Genomic DNA, 13,324 nt, shown 5'->3' with positions numbered 1-13,324 from the left:
AGATCAGGGGGTTGGGGCGCTGCCCCCGTCATGCACAAAGCAGGGCCCATCAGGGGGGTTGGGGCTCCGTACCCTGTCATACACAGAGCAGGGCCCATCAGGGGGTTGAGGAGCTCCCCCCTGTCACACACAGAGCAGGGCTGATCAGGCGGTTGGGGCACCTTCCCCTGTCATGAACAGAGCAGGGCAGATAGGGAGGTTATGGCCCCGCCCCTTATCACACACAGAGCCACAGGAGGATCAGGGGGTTGGGGAGCTCCCCCCTGTCACACACAGAACCGCAGGCCGATCAGGGGGTTTTGCGCTGCCCCCTGTCACACTGATCCCGGTGCCGGGAGGCATATTACCCTTTTACTATATAGAATAGAGGCCTGGTGCACGGGTGGGGGCCGGCTGGTTTGCCCTGAAGGGTGTCCTGGATTAGGGTGGGGGTCCCCACTGGGGTGCCTGGCCAGTCTGGGTGAGGGGCTGAGGGCCGTTTTCCGGCTGGCGGGTGACTGAAACTCCCAACTGCTCCTTTTTTTCTTTTATCTTTTTCTATTCTGGGCCAGCTTTAGCTCTGAGGCCTCGCTGCTGAAAGCAGGTTTCTGGCCTTTACCTTCTGTATTTGATACAATGTTGCAGTCCGGCTGGCTGAAGCCCGGCTGACTGAAAGCCGGTTTCTGGGGTTTTGTTTAGCTTCTATATTTGCAACATAGTTGCTTAGAGTTGCAGCTGAGAGGCCGGCAAGTCAGGCGGGGAACATTGGAGTCCGCCATCACTGGAGCAAGCAAGCCTCCCTGCTCGCTTCAGTGCATGGCTGCCGGCCGCCATCTTGGCTGACAGTTAATTTGCATAAGGATATGCTGATTAGCCAATGGGAAGGGTAGCGGTCGTATGCTAATTACCATGTTTCTCTTTTATTAGTGTAGATAGAGGCCTGGTGCATGGGTGGGGGGCTGGCTGGTTTGCCCTGAAGGGCATCCCTAATCAGGGTGGGGGTCCTGCTGGGGTGCCTGGCCAGCCTGGGTGAGGGTCTGATGGCTGTTTTCAGGCTGGCCAGACCCCCTTTAGGGTGGGGGGGTCCCCACTGGAGTGCCGGGCCAGTCTGGGTCAGGGGCTGAGGGCTGTTTTCAGTCTGGCCAAGCGTCCTGGTGATGGAAGCTCCCAACCCCTCCTTTTTCTCTCTCTCTTATTTTTTATTTACCTTCTATAATTGAAACTTTGTAGCCTTGAGAGGAGCTCACAGCTGGCCAGGGTGGGCGGGAGAGCCTCCTACTCGCTCCAGCTCCGTGGCCACGGCCAGCTGAAAGCAGGTATCTGGGGTTTATTTACCTTCTATAATTGAAACTTTGTTGCTTTGAGTGGAGCTCACAGCCGCCGCAGCCGGCGGGAAGCTTGGCTTCCTCCATCATTGGGGCAACTAAACCTCCTTCTTGCTCCAGCTCCATGGCTGCCGGCTGGCATCTTGGTTAGGTTAATTGGCATATAGTTGCTCTGATTGGCTGGTGGGCATGGTTTAAGGCATAGGGAAGGTATGGTCAATTTGCAGGTTTGTCTTTTATTAGTGTAGATGGACTTCAGGAGGGAGAGGAAGAGATAGAAACATCAATGATAGAGAGAACCGATTGACTGCCTCTAGCACGCCCCCTTGCCCCAGACAGGGAATCAAACCCGGGACCTTTCAGTTTCCAGGCCAACGCTCTATCCACTGTGCCAAACCAGCTAGGGCAAACCTGGGACAATTTTAGCACCAGAATAAACGGGATTTGTGGGTTAGATCCCAGCGAAGAGGAAAGCATGAGGCCATCGTGACATCAATAGTAGATGGATGGGTGGGTGGACGGGTGGGTGGATAATTGAATCAAGGGATGAGTGAATGGAAGGATAAAGGAATGAGACAGTGAATGAATGAATGAAAAAATGCATGAGTGAGTGAATGGATGGATGGGTGAATAGATGGATGAGGGAGTGAGTGAACAGATGAAGGAATGAGTGAGAAATGAGTGAATGGATGGATGACTGAATGGGTAAAGAATGAATGGATGAGTGAATCAGTGAATGGGTGAGTGAGTGAATGATACCTGAGGACAGGGCCTCCTTCCAGTGAGCGGTGTTGGTCAGAGGAGAAAATCAGTTGGTAAATGCAGGTGACAAATGGAACGTGCTCACAGGCTGAGGTCTCTCCCCAAACTCGCTCAGCTCCACGAGCCTCATGTCTCAGGGTTTCTCCGGAAGTCTGACCCGGAACCGGAGATTGACCTGCCCTCAAAGCATCTTGTCCAAGTTATTTTATTGATAATAAAAAATTTAAAACATATAAAATTGCCAGTTGGAAATCGTTTCCAAGAGTGTTAGTGATGTGATGCGCAGACATGACCATCGTCACAGCACCGGCCCCAGGAGGAGGCTGAGGGCCGTCCTGCAGCTGAGCTCAGGGCCCGGGCGGCGGGTGGGGGCAGGAGCGCCCTGGGCCAGGGCCTCACAGGCTGGATCAGGAGGGGGGAGGTCGGCACCTCAGGAGCCTGGTGGGGAGACGCGGGTGGTCCCAAGCCCCCGGCACAGCAGGTGGTGTCCTCCTCAGCCTGGTGCGGGCTGGCCTCCAGGAGGGGGTCCCGGGGCTCCCCGATCCCGAATCTGGTCTTTGGGGGCCTGGCCGCTGCCCCACCCCTCGCGCCCCCAATCCAGCCAGCACCGCACGCTGCAGTTCCGGACGGGCCCGGCAGGGGGAGCGCGAGCTCCAGGGCCTGAACCGAGGCGCTTCCAAGGCCCCCAGGCCGGACCTGCTGCGAACAGACTCCCCCCCTCCCCCATTCCCTCCCCCCTCGCCATCTCCTAAAGACCAGGGTCTCTGCCAGGGACCCAGGGTCAGGACCTCAGTGTCCCCCCCAAACGACCGGGGTGAGCAGCCCTCACTGGAGAGGGGGAGGGCGGCCCAGCAGAGAGCCAACCCCGGGCTGAGCCTGTTTCACCCCAGGGAAGCAGCGATCACTGCTCACCAGCCGCCTCGCCTCCGGGGAAGAGAAGGCAAGGCCTCTGCAGCGAAAGCCCCGAGGGAGCCTTGCACTCCCCCGGGCACGCCCAGCGGCCTGGCACAGGGCCCGCCCCGGACACCCCAGCCCCAGGGAAAGAGAGGACACGGGCCGGGCTGCGGGAGCCAGGCTGCCCCCAGGCCTGGCGCTACCTGGAGGCCTGGCAGGGGCACCTTGTCCACAAGTTGGGGGTGACATTGGGGGCTGGGCTGCAGGGTGTGTGGAGCTGGGCAGGCCGGCGGGCTGCCTGGAGGAGTGGCCCCTGACCAGGGAGAGCTGGGGGCACCAGGCAGGCAGGTGTAGGGCGGCTCCAGCCCTGGGGCCGGGGCAGCTGTGGGGGCCACACCAGAAGGAGAGGCTCACCCTCACTCCAGGCCTCAAGCCTGGACCCCCCCGCACCCCCAGGACCTGTGGCTGCCCTCAGTCCTTGGCTGGCCTGCCCCTGGGGCTGGAGATGGAGTGCAGGCCCTGCCCACCCGCACCCCTGCCCCCTCCCGTGCACCCACCTCTCCAGGCTCACAGGGGTCCTCGCCCGCAGCCATCCATCACCCCACCCCACGAGGACGAAATGTGCACCAGCCCCGGCTGTGTGATAGCAGGTAGGCCCCCCCTCCCCAGCCCCGCCCCTGCTGCAGCCGGTGATGCTGCTGGTGATGCTGGCAGCCCGGGGCCTGGCTCTGGGGCAAAGGACAGGCCTGGGGAGTGTCCCCATCCTCACCTCCCCCCCCCCCCCCCCCCCCACACACACACTCCTAGAAGCCCCTGCTCAGACCCTGGCCTCCTAGGGGCTGCGGGACTCCTGGGCCAAGAGTCAGGGGCATGAGAAACGTAAACTTCCACCATGGCCTGTTTCTCAGTGGTTAGTGCATCAGCCCTGATCCCGGGCACCCACCTGGGTGCAGGCGGATCCCACCCCCGCCAGGTGGGTGCTGGAGGCGGCCCCTCCAGGCCTCTCTCCCCCCTGTTTCTCTCTCCTTCCCTCCCCTCCCTCCCACGCCCCCTAAACCCGTGGGAAAACCCTGGGGTGAGGATTTACAGAGAAAATGAAGAGAGAAAGACAGACGCCCCCTGTGAAATGAAGGGGGGCCGGGAGGTGAGCTCAGCGCAGGGGACAGACAGCACCGCCAGCGTCATGTGGGGACGGACCAGGGGCAGCGGCCACCACTCTGTACGGAGGGTCCTGGTGACCACTGTGGGGCCCTGGCATCCAGGGGGTCCTCTAGCCACTGTAACTTACAGATAATCCTATTAGTAAAAGGGTAATATGCAAATTGACCCTAACAGCAGAACGACTAGGAATGATTGTTCACTATGACACACACTGACCACCAGGGGGCAGACACTCAATGCAGGAGCTGCCCCCTGGCGGTCAGGGCCCTTCCACAGGAGGAGCTCTGCTCAGCCACAAGCCAGGCTGACGGCTGCCAGTACAGCGGTGGTGGTGGGAGCCTCTCCCGCCTCCTCAGCAGCGCTAAGGATGTCTGACTGCAGCTTAGGCCTGCTCTCTGCTGGCAAGTGGACATCCCCCAAGGGCTCCCGGGCTGCCAGAGGGATGTCTGACTGCCATCTTAGGCCCGATCCCCCAGGGAGTGGGCCTAAGCCAGCAGGTGGACATCCCTCAAGGGGTCCCAGACTGCGAGAGGGCACAGGCCGGACTGAAGGACTCCCTCCCCCTCCCCCCCCCCCCCAGCCCCCGAGTGCACAAATTTCTGTGCACCAGGCTTCTAGTTAACAATAAACACCCACAGTTCTAACCCAACACAAGGAGGCCTCAAACTGCCTCCCAAGGCTGGTCTCACACTCTGAAGACACAGGATGGCTGAGGCTTTGACCTTGACATTCGCTGAGTATTTCATCCTAAGTGTTACCTCTCACTGCAGAGGCTTGGGGACCATCTCAGTGGCTGTGCAGGAAAAGCTATACATTCTGTGCTGATCAATTCTGCAGCGATGTGTGCGGTTCGATGAGAGACTGTGATCTGAGAATGAGTCGCACACACTGAGGCGTCACCTAAAAAGCATTTTGTTGGGGGAACAGTTTGCGCTGAGAGCAGCTCAGATCCTGTTTCTGGTGAGTCTCACCCACTGGTGACCCCGCCTGAGCCGTGGGGGTGGGAGGCCCCGGGCCATGCAGTTCCCTCTCTGCCCTGGAGGAGGCGCCCTCCCCGCTCATGTGAGTCCCGGCGGCCTCCTGGGTCTCACTTTATGCCGGGGGGTTCTGGCTGTCGCTCATGTTGGTGCTAAATCGCCCCGAGTTGCCCCCAGGACCGCCCGCCCTCAGAGGTCTGTGATGCGATCCCCTGTCCTGGGCGCTGGGAAGGCCCCGTGTACTTGTGACCGTGGGCAGCAGGACAGACCGGCTCCCGTTCCCGCCTGGAAGGTGTGGTTTGCAAGGTGAGACATGTGCGCGCTGCCAGCCGGTGTTACCTCTGAGCTCTGCCCTAAGGCCAGAGGCAGCAGCTCCCAACAGTCCCCACCCCCCACCCCACAGGGACCCGCTCCACCCACACACAGACCCAGTGGTCCCTGGGTGCCCGGGAGGCGCTCCCCGGAGAGCAGCTCAGAGCCTCGGCCAGGAACCCAGAGACGGGAGGCGGGGGGGGGGGGGGGGGGGGGGGGGGGTAGAGGGGCCAGGGCGGCGAGGGGAAATGGGGGGCAGAGGGGACAGGGAGGCGAGGGGAAATGGGGGGAGCACAGGGGACAGGGAAACGAGGGGAAATGGGGGGACTCCCTCTGCAGAAACCTTGGACAATTTTAGCACCAGAATCAATGGGATTCATTGGTTACATCCCAAGAATGAAACAGGAAACGATGAGGCATCATTATATCAATAGTGCATGACGGATGGATGGATGGATGGATGAGTGAATGAAAGGGTGAGTGACTAGGAGAAGGGAATGAGAGAGTGAATGAGTGAATGAATGAATGAATGAATGAATGGAAAAGTGAATGAGTGAGTAAATGGATGGATAGGTAAGTGAGTGAATAGATGAATGGGTGAATAGATGGATGAGGGAGTGAGTGGATGGATAAAGGAATGAGTGAGTAAATGAGTGAATGGGTGAATGGATGGATGGGTGAATGGGTGAGTGAGTGAATGATACCTGAGGACAGGGCCTCCTTCCAGTGAGTGGTGTTGTTCAGAGGAGAAAATCAGTTGGTAAATGCAGGTGAGAAATGGAACGTGCTCACAGGCTGAGGTCTCTCCCCAACTTGCTCAGCTCCACGAGCCTCACGTCTCAGTGTTTCTCCGGAAGTCCGACCCGGAACCGGAGATTGACCTGCCCTCAAAGCATCTTGTCCAAGTTATTTTATTGATAATAAAAATTTAAAACATATAAAACTGCAGTTGGAAATGGCTTCCCAGACTGTGAGTCATGTGATGCGCAGACATGACCCCGTCCCAGTCCCAGCCCAGGAGGAGGCTGAGGCCCGTCCTGCAGCTGAGCTCAGGGCCCGGGCGCCGGGTGGGGGCAGGAGCGCCCTGGGCCAGGGCCTCACACGCGGGGTCAGGAGGTGGGAGGTCGGCACCTCAGGAGCCTGGTGGGGAGACGCGGGTGGTCCCAAGCCCCCGGCTCAGCAGGGGGTCTCCTCCTCAGCCAGGCGCGGGCTGGCCTCCAGGAGGGGGTCCCGCGGCTGCCCTGACCCCGTAGCTGGTCCTTGGGGCCCTGGCCGCTGCCCGCAGCCTCGTGGGGATGTATCAGGCGCCTGCATCCGTCAACCATGTGTCAGGTGGCGGTCACTCTGAGGGAACAGGGATGCTGTCTCCTCCACGGGCTCCGTGGTGACGTCTGCCTGGACCCGGAGGCCTGCAGGTCCTGACGCCTGTTCCTTTCTGCCGGCTCCCCTGTCCCCTGCGAGGGACACTCGGCGTGAAGACCAGGGGCTGCTCCCACTTGGCCCGGATGCTCGGGGTCAGCCACCCCCAAGGGCAGGAGCGGGGCCTCCCTCCCCGACTTGGCACGGCGTCCACGGAGGAATAAGCCCCGCAGGGACCTGGTCCACCAACCAGTCAGCAGACTCAACGCCAGGGTGGGGACAGGCAAGGCAAGTCCTCCTGCAAAACAGAGACACCCCGTCAGGAAGGGGCCGCCCGGCCGGGGACCAGGGGGCCTGCTGCTCACGGGGAACCTCCCAGAGACCGACCCGCTCAGAGGCAGCAAGACCCAAGCACGGGCTCCTGGTCGGCCTGTCCCCGGGGCCGGGAGACGGGGAAGGACCCGGGCCCTGCCACCTCCCCTGCTGCCAGCCCGGCCCCCCCTCAGCCCGTGGACCGTCACAGGGAGGGCTGAGCCCCCACAGGGGAGCTGCTGCCAGGAGCCGGGAGGAGGGACCCGCCCGCTGCTCAGAGCCGGGCCCTGGGCCAGGCACCTCCCGGGTGAGGACAGGGCTCGGCCTCGCTCACAGCCCTGAGCCTCTCTCTGCTCAGGCCCCCCCCCCTCGGGCTCTGGGCACGCAGAGCGCCCTGGGCAGGGACAGGGGAGGGAGGCATGACGGGGCCTCCCGCTGCTCTCGCCTCCCTGTGCTCCTCCGTCCGCTGAGGGCAGGTGGGAGCTCAGGCCCTGGTGCTGCGTGGGCACCGGGGGCACCAGGCTCCTCAGACAGGAAGTCCCGCCCCCGGGCACCCCAGGCCGCCTCTCTATTTGGGGGACAGATCCAGAGCGGTGTCTGGGATGAGAGAGCTGGGACCTGAGCCCTGAGGGGATCAGGGAATCCTGCTCACCACGTGACCTTCTGTCCCTGACGGCCCTGAGCACAAGTGGCACAGAAATGACAGCGATGACGAGGATGATGATGATGACGATGATGATGATGACGGGGCCCCCGGGGGAGCATGTCACATCTGTGCTGTTGGTCCCAGGCGTTGCTTCCCAGTCAAATGGGCCACTGCACCTGGGGGAGGAAGGAACCCGTGGGCAGTGGTTGTGGGAACCACGGTCCCTGGCGCTCACCCCGACCCCGAGCGTCCCCTGTGCAGCCTGGCACACAGAGGGGGAGGCTGCTGACTGGGGTGGGCCCGGGGAGGGGGCTCTGGGGGGAACCCAGGTCTGACTCTCCCTGTCCCACAGCCACGGGGAGACGGAGGGAGGGGAGGAAGGGGCAGGACAACCAGGGGACAGGGACCCTGGTCACAAGAGAGGGACAGCGAAGGAGATGCCAGGGGTGAGGACAGAGCTGGTGTCAGGAATGGACTGTGAAAGCCAGTGCCCCAGACAGAGGGACAGACCTGGGGCGGGGGGGTGGGGGTGGGCGCTGACAGGCGGGAGGGGAGGGTGGAGACAGAGGAACAGATGGGGGTGGGGTGAGGGGAGGGTGGACACACAGGACCCAGAGCCTCCATGTGGCAGTGATGCCAGAGTCTAAGCACCAGGTCACAGCCAGCACCGGGTGTGTGTGTGTGTGTGTGTGCGTGTGTAAAGTAGGCACTGGGGTTCCCATTTCCGGGGGAGTTGACTCCTCACTGGGAGCCTCGTGTCTGCACCCCTGACTCCGAATAGCAGGACCCCTCAGCCCTGACACCTGGGGACACCCCGGAACACAGGGTGGGTCTCTGGCCGCAGCGCCCTGAGCCCCGCATCTGGGATGTGCTGACCGGGCCCTGGGCTGAGGTGACAGCGGTGTGGGAGCCACAGGGTCCGCAGGATGGTTGGGGGGCCACTGTCTCCCCGTTGGGGGCCCTTATCTCCCAGGGGGGCCCTGGCAGCGCCTCCTGGGACCCGGGTCACCTACCTGGTCCAGGGCGTGCAGGCTGCCTGGGTGCCCCCCGCAGAGAAGGTGCCCGGCTGGCAGTCTTCACACAGCGTGTCCTCCCACTCGATGCCTGAGAAACGACAGTGTCGGGCAGAGGGCTCCTCGGGGCCCCCTCAGGCCGAAGTCCGGGGTCTGTGTCCTCAGGGGGCGCCCCGCTCACCTGTCTCCTGCACCCTCTGGCCCAGGCGGCAGACACTGTGGGGCCTGCACTGGACACAGGAGTCCCCGTCCTGTCGCACACAGAAGTGGCCGCGCTCGCAGCCGCACACGGTGTTGGTCTGTGTGGAGCACTTCCGTCTGGTCACCTGGCCCAGGCCTGGGACCCAGAGAAGGAGCTCAGAGCAGCAGCAAGGCCTGCCAGGGCTGGGGGAGCGCCCCGTCCCGGGAGGAAACCACGCTGAGGGCTGGGCAGCGCCCGCAGGCCTGGGGAGGGCACGGGGACAGGGGTGCAGCCCCCTCTGCTCCCCCTGGACCCTGTCGGCTGCAGCCCAGGCTCAGCCGGAACATTGGCCCGGAGCTGCCGGACGCAGAGGCCAGTCCCAAGGGGGGCCCGAGAGACGGGGCGGCAGCAGCAGGAAGGGGGCAGGGTCTTCTCCACAGAAGGCCAGGCCTCTTGGGGTGGCTGAGACCTCCCAGCCTGAACCCCAACAGGGAGTGGGGACCAGTCAGCCAAGGGACAGGCCCATAGGTAACTCCCAGCCCCAGGCGCCCCTCAAACAGGTTTCCCTCCTCAAACCAGGCAGGTCAGAGGGCAGCCACAGGGACCTCAGCTGGCAGCGGAGGGGCATCCGGGGTGCCATCCCCCCAGCCCAGCGAAGGCAGCTGCTTCCTTTGTGGTTGCAGCAGCTGGCCCACCCCCAACGCTCTGAACCCCAAAGCATTGTGGCCTCCACCTTGGTCCCGGCCTTCCTCCTGGGGGCCCCAGCCCAACCGCCTGCCCTGGGCAGGGAGGAGACCCAGGGGCCAGTGCTCAGCCGGAGGAGGACCCTGGGGAGGGTGTGGGGACCTGGGAGCCGGCACTGCAGGTGGAGGAGGCCTGGCCCCGGGGGCCCACGGGCTGTGCCACAGGCGGGGGTGCCTGCAGGGCACCGGGTGCTGAGCTCTGGATCGTGGGTGACAGGTGCTGGGGCTGAGGCGCGGGCCCTCTCTGGGCAGAGGCAGGTGTGGCCATGGGATGAGGCTCCTTGAAGGGTCGTGGGCAGGGAGCCCCCTGGGTGACGGAGGCCCGGCCCCGGGCAGCCTGAGGGCCTGCAGTCAGTGTGGCCGGGATGGGGGGCTGGGGGCTCGGCACAGCCGGGGTTGGGCTCCTGGTCTCACCTGGGTCACAGACGCGGCAGGGCAGACACTCGGGCAGGCCGTTGAGGTGGGCAGTGTAGGTGCCCAGGGTGCAGGCCACACACACTGTGCTCCTGAGCTCCCCGCAGGCCTCCTGCACCCGGGAGCCTGCAGCCAAGAGGGCACACACTCAGGGCGGGAGCCGGGGAGCCCTGGCAGGTGTGACACCCCCCAGGGGTCACCCCACCTGGGCTGTTCCCCAGGCCAGTGAGCCAGCTTGGCAGGAAGTGAGAACTTTCTGGAAAGTGGGGGCCTCATGGGACACAGAGGCCTGGCTCTGAGCCCCCCTCTCCTGGCCTGAAATGGGCCCACCCCCAGCCCCGCCCTGAGCAGTGAGCTGAGGGTCTGGGGGGGAAGCTGGGGGTGCCCTCTGTGCCCAGGGCTTCAGGCCTCCCATGAAGGGGTGCTGGGGGCAGAGGGGCTCCAGGCCAGGGGAGGGGGGATGCCTACCCCCAGCTCAGCCCCGCCCCCTGCACCCCCCAGGGGCCCTGCAGAGCTGCACCCACCTGGCTGGCACTTGGGGCAGCACATGGCCCCCGTCGGGAACTCCTCCTCTTTGCACGAGGGCTTCCCCAGTGCGCAGGGCGCGGCTGTCAGAAGGAGGAGGCTCAGGGCCTAAGGGAGATGGGGGGGCGTTGGAGCAGAGCAGCTGCCTGGGCCTCAGTCTCACCCTCCGGAAAATGGGCCATGCCCTGCAGGGGGCCCAGGACAGGATTGTCTATGAGGATCCTAAGAGCCTGGGTTTGGGACCACCCTGTGTGTGACCTCTGACCCCCTGGGCTCAGGAGAGTGGGCCCCGCCCCTGGGAAGGCCAGGGCTGCTCTGACCCCACAAACTCAGCCTCGCTGCTCCCTGTGCTGGACCCCGAGTCCTGGAGCCACAGGGTCAGGGCAGGGACAGCTGGGGCGGGGGTTTGGGAGGGCGGGCTCTCTGGCCTGATAGGGTCACAGGCAGGGGAGTGGGAGGCAGAGGCAGAGGAAGGAATAGGAAAGGAGAAGGGTGAGGAGATTGGAGGGGGAGAGGGAGGCCTGTCAGTCAGAGCTACATTTCAGTAGTAACCATGGGGCTTATGAGCTGACATGTCGCAGAAAAAATAAAATAGGAAATGACGCAGGAAGCCTCCCTCCCAGGCACAGACACCCAGTTCCTCCCCCAGACGGGGCCGGGCGGTGGGGGAGGATTCCGCCCTGAATGGGGGGGGGGGACAGGGGTCCACAGAGGAGAGTCCTGGGAGGGGGTGGTCTCCTGCCTGGGCCCAGTCCCAGCGGCCAGGGCTGTGGGCAGGGCCGGCTCCCCCACGGGCGCTGGGCTGCTGGGCGACACCGACCCGGACTCACCAGCCTCAGGACGTCAGCCGCAGGCGCCGGGCTGCAGGGGGGTGGCCCCCAGCCGGGCAGAGGCTCCATGTCCACCCCGGACCCTCATTCCCTGACCGTGGCCTCAGGACTCCGGCCGGCAGGTCAGATGGACGGCAGGACAGACGGGCTCATTCTGGACCTCGCAGCTGTGGCTGCTCCGGAAGACTGAGCTCCTGTTACCTTTAGTACTAACATCTGTGAACCAGTCCCACTCTCACACAGGAGGGCTGATCCGTGCCTGTGCCAGCCAATCCTCACCGACCAGAGCAGGGTCCAGGAGGGAGGGGCGGGCCCAGCTCCGCAGAGCAGTCCCGTCCCCTCTCTGGTCCAGGAGCCGCCTCCCCCGCCCCCCCCCCATTTCCATAGAAGTGGGCGCCCCCAAAGCGCACCTCACTCCCTGTCGCTACCCCCCCCCAGAGAGCTGACCTGCAGCCTCTCCCCACGCGGGCAGAGCCCTCTGAGCCTCAGTGACCTGTGTCCCCTCTGCCTGGGGAGCTGTTTGCACCCACACATTCCAGAGGGAGCCTCTCAGGGGAACTCTGGGCCCTGGGGGTGCGGGAGGGGCACTGTCACCCCTGAGCACCTGGAGGGGCTCCCCACCATGTGCACTTACACCCTCCTGCCTGCAGGGGGCGGGCTGGGTCATTCCTGCCCCCATTCCACAGACGGGAGGTGGGGACTCAGAGAGACAGGGCCGGGCCCAGGGCTCCGGGTGCAAACGGTGCTCAGACCCAACCCTCATCTCTGACCTCAGAGTCCTGGGCCTCCACCTCCGCCTCCTGCTCACACTGTGGAGGCGGCACAGGCCCCTCGGCGGGAATGAGGGAAGCGCCATGGAATGAGGGGCACGGACACAGGAGCCCAGGGCCTGGAAGGGACTCCCTCTGCAGGAACCGGGGACCTGCCTCCGGCTCCTGTGTTTCCAGGACGAGGCTCTGCCGACGCCACTGACTCCGCCGACCACCAGCTCAGGCCCCTCCCAGGCGCGCTCTGCGGTGGTGGTGCCAGCAGAGTCCCCAGCGAGGGGACAGCAGCCAGGAGGGACCAGCAGGGGCCGGGCTCCCCTCCCTCGGGCCGGAGCTCAGCTCCTGCGGGAACCCCTTGTCCTCTGGGAATGGAGCCCCAGGTGTGCGCCCCAGGCTCCCCCAGCACCCGCTCCCCCCTCCTGACCAGCCGGGGTGCCCACTCGCCCACCCAGGGCCGGGCAGGGCAGGGCTGAGCGTGCGCACTGAGAGGAAGGCTGAGCCCGGAGGTGACAGGTGTGAGGGCGGAGCAGGACTCACCTGGATGGGGGGGGAGGGGTGGGGGGAGGTTGGGTAGGGAGGGGGGGGGCGGCTGGTCCAGTAAAGACTCTGGTTCTGACTCAGGGCAGGGTCACCTGTGGGACCACATTGTCCGTCCACAGCGGGCGGGGCAGCAGGGCCGGGGCTGGGACGGGGCCGCTGCAGGGCTGAGGGCGCAGGAGCCATGCGGGCTGCACGGAGCTGGGCCCGGGGCTCCTCCCGGAGCGGGAAGGGCTGCAGCGCGGGCACCTGGGGGAGCGCCCGGGTCTAGAAGGGGCTGCGGGCAGGGCCTGGCCACCCGCCCGGAGGCACCGGCACCTGGTCCCTGGGTACCCTGAGGCCCCTCCGCAGGCAGCCCCGCCCCGGACGCCCCCCGCCCCCGGACCCCCTCCCGCCCGGACCTCCTCCGCCCGGACCGCCTCCCGCCCGGACCCCCTCCCGCCCGGACCGCCTCCCGCCCCCGCCGCCTCCCGCCCGGACCGCCTCCCGCCCGGACCCCCTCCCGCCCGGACCCCCTCCCGCCCGGACCCCCTCAACCCGCCCGGACCGCCTCCCGCCCGGACCCCCTCCCGCCCGGACCCCCTCCC

At 64.8% G+C, this 13,324-nt stretch overlaps 1 protein-coding gene across 1 annotated transcript; it reads right to left on the bottom strand.

Moving 5' to 3' along the window:
- Nucleotides 1-6,305: 6,305 nt before the first annotated feature.
- Nucleotides 6,306-13,082, bottom strand: LOC139001592 (tumor necrosis factor receptor superfamily member 14-like). The gene is made up of 7 exons (XM_070403100.1): nt 11,434-13,082; nt 10,603-10,711; nt 10,079-10,204; nt 8,922-9,077; nt 8,741-8,831; nt 7,734-7,903; nt 6,306-7,067 (listed from the first exon to the last, which is right to left on the bottom strand). Exons 1-7 carry the CDS (start codon nt 11,500-11,502, stop codon nt 6,739-6,741), a joined length of 1,050 nt encoding a protein of 349 aa, XP_070259201.1. The 5' UTR covers nt 11,503-13,082; the 3' UTR covers nt 6,306-6,738.
- Between the last annotated feature and the right edge of the window lie 242 nt (nt 13,083-13,324).

The sequence above is a fragment of the Myotis yumanensis genome, unplaced genomic scaffold (genome assembly GCF_028538775.1).
Source record: "Myotis yumanensis isolate MYYU_CA2020_CCGP unplaced genomic scaffold, mMyoYum1.0.hap1 SCAF_2, whole genome shotgun sequence".
Taxonomy (NCBI): domain Eukaryota; kingdom Metazoa; phylum Chordata; class Mammalia; order Chiroptera; family Vespertilionidae; genus Myotis; species Myotis yumanensis.
The sequence above is the reverse complement of the archived record's forward strand: the minus strand, read 5'-3'. Positions and strand labels throughout refer to the sequence as shown.

Excerpts from the sequence above, each read along its gene's own strand:
- LOC139001592 (XM_070403100.1), bottom strand. The coding sequence starts at position 11,502 with ATGGAGCCTCTGCCCGGCTGGGGGCCACCCCCCTGCAGCCCGGCGCCT. Across the intron at positions 8,832-8,921 it reads CCAGAGGGTGCAGGAGACAG|GCATCGAGTGGGAGGACACG; the intron begins GTGAGCGGGGCG and ends GTCGTTTCTCAG. Across the intron at positions 7,068-7,733 it reads CAGGGACAGAAGGTCACGTG|GAGGACTTGCCTTGCCTGTC; the intron begins GTGAGCAGGATT and ends TCTGTTTTGCAG.